The following is a 9920-nucleotide window of genomic DNA, read 5'->3' as shown; positions in this document are numbered from 1 at the left end:
GTGAGACCCTATCTTGAAAACAAATAGGAAAGAAAGAAAGAAAGAAAGAAAGAAAGAAAGAAAGAAAGAAAGAAAGAAAGAAAGAAAGAAAGAAAGGAAGAAAGAAAGGAAGAAAGAAAGAAAAAAAAGGCTGTCCATCTTTCTGTGTGAATGACAGTACAATCTGTAATTCTCAATTGGAAATTACTTTCACAAACTTAACTGAATATATTAAGAACTATAATAAAACAATAAGCATCAGAGTCTCTGGCATCTAGGAACTGGATCCCACAGAAACATTACATAGGTTTTTCAGGTCCTCTCTAAGTTAAGATAACTGAGGAAAGGCACAGCCACCCTTAGACCTAGGCGGTGCCAGGATGGAATTGCATCAATTCCACCATCAAATCTATATGGGCACATGATTCAAAGTAAGGCAGTAGCTCCTGGGTATCTTACTGTTTGCTTAGTTTTGTTTGAGACTAGATGTCCTTGTTCAGTCTGAAGGGAGCAAAAGCACCTTGGCCTAAGTGCTGCCATTTTGACTTCAGACTCCATTTCACATGTAGGGTAAAACAAAGTTCAGGTTCCCAAGCCGTAGGGGAGCTGTAACTTCCAGTAACTGACCCCCTTCTCCCTAAACCACAGAAATAGTCATTGTGTGTCTTTAGCTCTCTACAAACATTATGGCTGTCCCTAGAAACAGAGGAACAAATGAATCTGATTGGTTGGACTGGAAAGTTTACATTGTAGATCAGTTGACAAAGATGAACATACTCAAGGAAGCCCCTAACCTTTAAATCCTGACTGGTGAAAATTGTAACTGTAACTTGGCAACAAATGTTTGTGACTTTTGTGCTTATAAACCCGCTTCTGTCCCTGCCTGAGTCCTTGTCCTGCAACCCTAATCGATCACTGATGCACTTATGTGGTGATTCATTAAAATCTTTAGAAGCCATAAGTGCTGTCTCTCTCCTTCCTCGTGGTACAGAACAGGGTAGGTGTAACAGGTGAGGGTGGCCTGCACACCATGTCCAATGACAGTGGCTCTCTTTCTTCAATGAAACAGAGAGGAAAACAAAAGTAACGTTGTGAACTAAGAATTTACCTACTTTGAAAAAAAAGAGGATAAAGCCAGGTGATCCCACACTGAGGTGAGGGCAGAGGATCAAGAGTTCAAGGCCAGCCTTAACTACCCAGCCTGCAGTGAATGAGACCATGGTTCAAAGACACTTCTCTCCCCAAGAAAATAATGGACAAGCAAGAAGGGAACAGTGGACTCTGGAGTATGCTCTGTTACGACTACCCGAGCCTTCATCAGGCAGAAACACACATGCCAGAACTTTTATAAGCATCTCATTCCATCTTCACAATAAGTATACAAGTCCTTTTATTCTAATTTTCTCTAAGTAAAATTCTGAAAAGTCAAGTAACTTTTCACATGCCACCCAATTCAGAGTTAACTTCTTTCACTCTGAGGCTCATGCTCCTCCTACTTCGCGCTGCTCCTGACTTAAGAAGCTCTCTGTATGGTGACTTGGTTATAATAAAAACAATACAACATTGGTTTTTCTCTCTTGTAATACTTTTGTCTGAAATATTTTCATGGCTTGATCCTTTACTCCATCCAGGATTTTGTTAGTACCACTAGCTGTATAAATTCCTGTCTTTATGTCCTGGTGATAACAGATTGTTCCCCAGAATTTTTTAATATTTTGTTTGTTTGGTTGTTTTTGATACAGGAGGATCCCTCTACAAAGCCTTGATGTCATGGACTTCAATATGTACACCAGGTTGGCCTAGAACTCACAGAGTCCCCCTGCCTTTGCCCCCACCCCTGGTCTGTAGTTTGCAGTCGTAAACTGAAGTAGTTTTCAGTTCCCTCCCCTAAGGAGCTTTTTGTCCGTGTTATACCACAGCAACAGACATCAGATGAGAACACCTCTTAACTACCCAATACATTTTTCTGTTTTGCTTAAAGTAGAATGCAGGTGTTAAATAGAGGGTATTCTCAATAAATTTTATGATTTTTAGTAATATATTAGACTCCAATTTGTATGAATTGACTACCTTGGGACCTTAAATATATAGCTAGTCAAACAGCTGCTTTTTATAATATCATGAAATGCAATCTAAATTTTTTTTTTTTTTTTTTTGGTTTTTCGAGACAGGGTGTCTCTGTGGCTTTGGAGCCTGTCCTAGAACTCACTCTGTAGACCAGGCTGGTCTCGACCTCACAGAGATCCGCCTGCCTCTGCCTCCCGAGTGCTGGGATTAAAGGCGTGCGCCACCATCGCCCGGCTCTTTTTTTTTTTTTTTTTTTTTTTTTGGTTTTTTTTGAGACAGGGTTTCTCTGTAGTTTTGGAGCCTGTCCTGGAACTAGACCAGGCTGGTCTCGAACTCACAGAGATCCGCCTACCTCTGCCTCTCGAGTGCTGGGATTAAAGGCGCGCGCCACCACCGCCCGGCACAATCTAAATTTTGAATGCTACCAGAATGAAAACTTCCTTACCTTGAAATTTTCTGTGACCAGCGTAAACAACTTGGTTGAATTTCCAACAACACAAGCAGTATTTGACATTATTATTTCCAAAGGTGATAAAACTTTGAGCTTAGTGATCACCTGAAAATTTTAAAATAATCATTTTCTAAATGTAGGCAAAGAACAGTTTCCAAAGCAGTTCTGCATTATTCTAAGAACCAAATTGTTAAGATGTGCAGATAAACTCCAACAGTCCTAATTCAATGTTGCAGTTAAAATGTATTTCAAATGCTGATGTATTAAACAATTCCACCTAAATAAAATATGAAATATCAGAAACATAGGCCATATTTTACTCACTGGTTTTTACCAGTCTAAACTCAAAATCATTCTGAGTTTATCAAATATTTATTATCAATCCAAAACTTTTTAATTTAATGTGCTTGTTTTTTTCTCTTTTGTGGTCTATAACCACTTCAAATTTGTAGCTGTAGGAACACGCACCTTTGCATACGTTGTGTTGTCTGCGAACTGTGACAAGATAATCTGCGGGCTCTTCAAGTCGATGCTTGCCATCCCGATCTCGCCTCTGGCCAGCCCTCTTCCTTCCACCACGGCTACGATGACTGACGGGGCGTGTGCAGACACGGCAGAGGATGTGGCTGGGAAACATACTCATGAATGTCAACGGCTGTTTGTACTCCTTCACGTAAGACCTCAAAGCCCCGAATCCAGCTATCTTTATGTGTTTTATTTATTCTTTGATAACGTCACAGGTGAAACACAATGCACACTGACCAACACCCACTCCACACAGAGTACGACTGTACCACTCCACCGCCTAGCTTTTCTTTAATGAATCCCTCTAGTGCCGGCTGAGGGGATGGTGGCTGATCTTGCAGCCTTGACCTTGCACGGCTCTTGCACAGGTACCACGTCTAGTTAACACATCCAAAAGAGGAGCCTTTATCATCTTTGTTTGCCTGCTCGCTTTAGTTTTTCAAGACAGAATTTCCTCTGTGTAGTTCTGGCTGTCCTGAACTGCCATGGGCTAGGATTAAAGGCATGCACCACCACCACCTGGTGAACATTTTTTTTAAAAAAACAAACAAAACAAAAACTCTGTTACTCAAAACAAATAAAACTATTAAAGCTCAAAGTATTGTGTCAGATTGAGTGTGGTGGTGCACACCTTTAGTCCCAGCACTCTGGAGGCAGATCCCCATGAGTTCAAAGCCAGCCTGGTCTACAAATTGAGTTCCAGGGTAGCCAGGAATGTTACACCGAGAAACACTGTCTCAAAAAAAAAAAAAAAAAAAAAAAAGTATTATGTCAAAACTTAACTTCACATTAAGGATGGTTTGCCTTAATTTTGAGACAGAATGTGTATCCCTAGCAACTTTGAACTTGCTAAGGAGAACAGACTGGCCTCGGATTTGAGGCAATCCTGCCTCCACCTCTCAAGAAGTATTGAGATTACAGGTAGATACTACCAACCACTGCCAGCTTGGGAGGTTTTAAAAAACTTGGAGGTGGCTATCCCTGTATCTAGCTACAGTTTTCTAACTCCTGGGATGAGCTCACATCCCAAGCCTTAATTTTACACATAGAAGATAAATTTATACATTGGTTTATTTTACAATTTAATGAAATAAAGTTATTAAGGGAATTTTGAATTTGGGGTTAAAATACATATTATTCAGCTTATTCTATAAGTGCTAAAATTATTTTATAATAAATAACCATAAAGCAAAAAGGATAATGTAGTAACTGTCATGTCTACTCAAGAGCTGGCTACAAGCAACAAGTGGAAGTGTATTCACATAAATGCGTGCTGTGCACCTACCACAGTGTCTAGCTCCAAGCATCAACATTCACTAAGTGCTTATCACATGTCAAGGGCATCTTAAATTATTTACTTCATTTAATTGTTACAAAATTCTATAGAACAGGTTCTGTTATTTACTCAATTTATTTTAAGGGTGATTGCGAGATTGGGTCAGTGGAAGAGCAAGGGCCTACTGCGTGTCAGAACTTGGGTTTGGTCCACAATACTAGTAAGTGAATGAATAGATGAGTGAAAGAATGAACGAACGGCGTGTATGGAATCTCAAGTGTAAGAAAGACTGCTGTGTTTAGGGTGGCTGCAATGCCGAAGGGAAATGCTGGAGGTACTGCTAGAGAAATGTCAGCAGCCCTCACAATGATGCCCACATACTTACACTTGATGTGACGGCAATGGGGAAGAAATTAGGAGTGCTGAATGTAGTGTGGCCGGTTCCATGGGCTTCACTCTATCTTCATGTTCATACGCTGAAGTTCTAATCCCCAACCACTAAGACTATGACCTTACTTACCTATATCTGAAAGCCATGTCTGCCCTCTACAGAGGTCAGTATATTAAGTGGCCATTTGAGGAGCCTTAGTCCACTAGAACTGCACACAAGTGGGGAGAGAACTGAAAAGGAGCCAAGAGGAGGGCAAGTAGAGAGGCCTCAGATAAGGAGATAAATGTTTAATGCAATCAATTTGTACTTGTTGTAGAAGACCCAGAAAAATGAATACAGTAAATGAACACAAAAATCAACAAAATACATATAGTGTACTTTCTAAAAAAAAGTACAATAACCATAAAAATACTGAGTCTGTGGTTGGGTGTGAAAGGATCTCAGCCATGAGTTGAGGGGTGGCCCCCAGCAGGTGGTGCTGTTGAGACAGTGACTGGCGCTAAAGGTAGGTGTTCATTATTTAAACACATCCACAAGTCTGTAAAAGGTATAATGACAGAGCTAGCAATGCGAATGTCAGCTCTGAGTCACCCATTTCCTACCCCCAATCTCAGTGGGCTGAGGTCTCAAGCTAGAGTTGGGTGGACTCGTTTCTTTGGTCTGCTTTGGTGGTTATCCAGGGTGGACAGATGTTTGCTCTTACCTTCCCAGAAAGTCAGGCAACACTTACACACCCTGTAGCCAAGGCATTCTTATATATGCCTTAGAGAATTGGTGCACACCAAACATCCATTAATTGATCCCTCAACAAAATTGAGTACATTTAAACAAAAATTAAAATTTTAGTATTAGAAAAACACTCAAGAGTACTCTTAGGATCAAAGTTTTCATTTCAATATCACACAAAAGAGATTCTTTTTCCTTTTTGTCAAAACAGTTCAAATACTCTGATGTTACATTTATTGACAATAGGAAGCATGTAGCCATGTCGCTACATAGGGGCCAATGACACACGTGTCATCCAGTTCTCCGTGTCCATGAGGGATGACTTGCAAGTGAGCTAACCACCCAATTTATAATTTACAAAACTTTAAAATTCTCAAAAGAACATCAGGGTTATCTTCCAACAGTTTTACCTGAATATCCTACATGTGGTGTCCAACTTTTATAGCCTGATCTCTGGGGATTTCCAGCAGACAACGGAGTTCTAAATATTTGTGGGTAATTGGTATCTCGTGCAGAAGATGAACTTGTTGTACCAATAGGAAGATTGGATGCAACCGTGTGTTTTGCATGAGATCTTTTGTTTCCAAATGATGAACCTAAATTTGAAAATTTATGAATAATTCTTAGTTATTAGCATTAAGGAATTATGTATTAATCCTAAAACTTATCACATCTACTTTCTATAAATTCAATTTGATAATTTAAAAATTATAACAAATAATTAAATGATTGACAACTGTGTTCATATGACTTTACTAGTCTGTATTATCATAATAGTGAGTTCCCTGAAAACATTTTTGTACATGTATATATTGTACTTTGGTCATATTCAATCTCCATTATTATCCTCTCTTGCACCCTCCTACTCTACCAACTCCTCCTCTTCCCAGACAGTCCCCTCTACTTTCATGTCGCTTTTGATCACTGACAATTTGTTTGGTTGGTCAGTTTTTTGAGACAGAATTTCTGTGTGTAACAGTCCTAGCTGTACTGGAACTTGCTCTGTAGACCAGGCTGGCCTCAAATTAAAGGCAAGCACCACCACCGCCTAACAGTTTGTTGTTTTTAAGATAAATCCTGCTGTGCATCTCAGGCTGTGGTTGAACTCAATCTATAGTCCAGACTTGCCTTCAACTTATGGTCCTCCTGCCTCAATCTCCTGAGTGCTGGAATTACAGCACGTGCTACCATACCTGGCTTGAGAATCACGTGCAAACATATGCTGACGTGGGGCTGGGGTGCAGCTCAGCGGGCAGAGTGCTCTGGGTTCCCAATGTGGTGATACATACCCGTACTCTCAGCACTTGAGAGGGGAGGAAAGGAGTTCAGAAGTTTAAGGTCATCCTGACCCAAAGAGTGAGCTGAGACCAGCACGTGGAACTTCGCTTCAAAACTAAAGGAATTGATTAAGGAGCTATTCTGATACGGCTCTTGAGTCTATGAGTCCACTGAGCCTACTCTTGCTAAAGTCAGAAGTTTCCCTCCAGCCCCCAGATGTAGTTTACATTCTCACCAAGTGTCTCTGCCTATGCAAACAGTGTCACAGTCAGCTTCAGGCTTTCTTGGCTCCAGCCCTTTCTCAGACAGGTGCTTGCCGACATGCTACCTACTTTACAGCCATGTCATAACATTTCACACAGTGTACATCAACAGCCTAGCTGTGTCTGCTAACACACAAGTTCCAAACAAACAAGCAAATGAAAACGCAGGGCTCTTCCACACCCTTTGATTCCTATGCCACGTGTCTTAGCTCTCCTTACACGACCTTCCTGAACCAAGTCCCTTTTCCTCCGCCTTCCCATTAACTGGTGGCCTACAGAGTTCCAGACTTTCCAAACTTCACTTCTAAATATTGACTCTGGCATCTCATCTGTTTCCTGGTGTCTACTGACGTCATTTCCTGATAACGTTCAAGTTTTCATTTACAGTCTTCTCTCATCTCCCACACTGTACGGCAGGGTTAAGATTTCCAGTAACGGACAGATGACAAGGGTGTCGGCTTGCTTAGTGGAACACACACTCACGGTCAGTCATTCGACTCTGTTCTACAGAAGGGTAGTAGTATATAAATCAACAAACATGTTGTGTGTTTGCAAAATTATTTTTATATATTGAAATTTGATTTTTATATAATTTTCACATGCCAAAAAAATAACAGTACTTAGCCAGGCGGTGGTGGCGCATGCCTTTAATCCCAGCACTTGGGAGGCAGAGGCAGGCGGATCTCTGTGAGTTCGAGACCAGCCTGGTCTACAGAGCTAGTTCCAGGACAGGCTCCAAAACCACAGAGAAACCCTGTCTCGAAAAACCAAAAAAAATAAATAAATAAAAAATAACAGTACTTTTGAATTTTTTTTTCAACCCTTTAAAAATTCAAAAGTAGTTGGACTTGGTTGTACATGCCTCTAATCCCAGCTCTTAAGACACAGAGGCAGGCAGGCCTGAGTTCCAGGACAGCCAGGGCTACAGAATAAACTGTCTTGAAAAGAAAAGAAGCTCCCCAAACAGCATCAAAAACAAAATAAACTCTGTGAGTTTGAGGCAGGCCTGGCTGACATAGCCAGTTTGGGGACAGACAGGGTTATATACAGAGACTCCCATCTCAAAGAAAACTTCAAAAGCTAGGTCAGCAGTACAACTCAGTGGTTACAAAGAGGACTTGAGTTCAGATCCCTGCTGGTTACCATCCAGCAAGGCTTGCCCTCCACCAGCCTAGCTGATGCAGTCCTTTCACATTTAAGGATAAGGCAGAAAGCCATGGAAGAGGATTCCTGCTGGTAGGAAACAGCGCACAGTCATAAGACACACTCAGAATCATGCAGTAGCCAGAGCAGCACCCACGCCTACAATTTTCAGTGCTGCGGGTCTGAGGTAGGAGGAACTCAACTTCAAAGGTCCCAACTGAGCTACACAGGGAATCTGAGACCAAGCTCCTGGGCTACACAGAGAACTCATACACATAAAAAGTATACAACTCTACAAAGTAAAAATAAAGAAATGTCACCATTATCTAACAACTTCTTAGGCATAAACTTTTATGTCTTCCCAGAATTTCTAAGTGTCAAAGGGTGAACATATTCTTTCTACCAGTATTCTTTATTACAAGCCATTTTGAACTTTTGTTCATCTTACTTAACTCTTGAAAACGTTATTCTCTCTCTCTCTCTCTCTCTCTCTCTCTCTCTCTCTCTCTCTCTCTCTCACACACACACACACACACACATGCTCACACCCAAAAGCCCCCACACATTCAACCATGCATGCACACACACACACACACACACACACACACACACGCAGAATAAATGTGTCTTGTGTCTCGGTTCTGTTCCAGATTCCCGTGTTCCAGATTCCCGTTTTAGCGTTGTCAGACAGATAAGTCATCCTCGTGACTTAGGAATCATGCCTCCGTAATTCTTAAGCTTGTTTCCCTTAAACACTTTTAACCTAATATTAAACATAGAAGACTTCAACAAGTATTTCTTCACTCATAAAATCCAGTCAGCCAATCCTTGCTTTATCCTCCACATAAGTTGAACTGACCCTGAAGGACGTTTTCACCCGCTTAAATGTATGGGTGTTCAGCCGGCATGTATGCCTGCGCATCACAGAGGCCAGAAGAGGGCATCAGATGGAGTTATGTGGATGCTGGGAATTGAACAGCGTTAAGTGCCCTTAACCGATGAGCCTTCTCTTTTGTCCCAGAAGGACCTATTTTTAATAGCAAGCATCTGAATTAGATGGGATGTTCACTTTAACCTGCTATCATCCCATTTTAGTACTAAAACCCATCAGCCAAAGCTCAGCTCTCCACTAAAAGAAAACATACACACAGTGTCCCACTCACAGAAGTAGGGCACCAGCGAGATGACCCACCAAGCCTGATTCCCAGAGCCCACCTGGTAGAGGTAGAGCGCTGTCTCAGGAACTTGGTCCCCTTGCCTGCTGACCCTTGTCACATACTCACAGGGGTTTCAACAGAAAAGTGAAGACATTTTCTTTTGAGGAAACTGAGCCAGGATTGGTGGCTCGTGGCATAATCCAGCATTCAAAAGGCTAAAGCAGGAGGATTGCTTGAAAATTTCAAGCCAGGATTTCCTATGAGTGAACTTAAGGGAAGCCTGGGTCATACAGAACTTACTAAAACAAGAGGTGATTGAAGCTTTACATGGCTATACTAGTTAGCAGAGCTAGGTCACACTTCCTCTCAGTTGTGAAGAGATTTCTTCGTGTTTTATTTGGTTTGCAATTGAGACTAGCTCATTCTATAGTTTGGGCTAGCCTTCAACTGTGGTCGCCAGTGTTGGGTTTAAAGCGTGAACAACCCCACCCCCATCAGTAAAGACTTGTAGTTACTGCCCTTAGCATCCTCTAGGAAGGCCCGGCCGCTGTGGTACCCAAGCCCCGGCAGCTGGTGTCAGCCACCCTTGCCCGGCCCGGCCCGGCCCGGCCCGCTGTGGTACCCAAGGCCTCGACCAGCCTCCTGGTATCAGCCATTGTTGCCC

The 9920-nt window shown here is 41.8% G+C and overlaps 1 protein-coding gene across 1 annotated transcript in view; it reads right to left on the bottom strand.

The window, feature by feature from the left end:
* Positions 1-3052, bottom strand: part of Msh4 (mutS homolog 4) — a 42025-nt gene extending 38973 nt beyond the window's left edge. The window contains exons 1-2 of the mRNA XM_026784015.1: positions 2966-3052; positions 2492-2602 (exon numbers count right to left, since the gene is read on the bottom strand). Of these exons, the coding sequence (XP_026639816.1) occupies positions 2492-2602; positions 2966-3037 (183 nt within the window). The 5' untranslated portion in view covers positions 3038-3052. The remainder of the gene's footprint in view (positions 1-2491; positions 2603-2965) is intronic.
* Positions 3053-9920: the final 6868 nt, after the last annotated feature.

This window comes from Microtus ochrogaster, chromosome 21 (genome assembly GCF_000317375.1).
Source record: "Microtus ochrogaster isolate Prairie Vole_2 chromosome 21, MicOch1.0, whole genome shotgun sequence".
Classification (NCBI taxonomy): Eukaryota; Metazoa; Chordata; class Mammalia; order Rodentia; family Cricetidae; genus Microtus; species Microtus ochrogaster.
The sequence above is the reverse complement of the archived record's forward strand: the minus strand, read 5'-3'. Positions and strand labels throughout refer to the sequence as shown.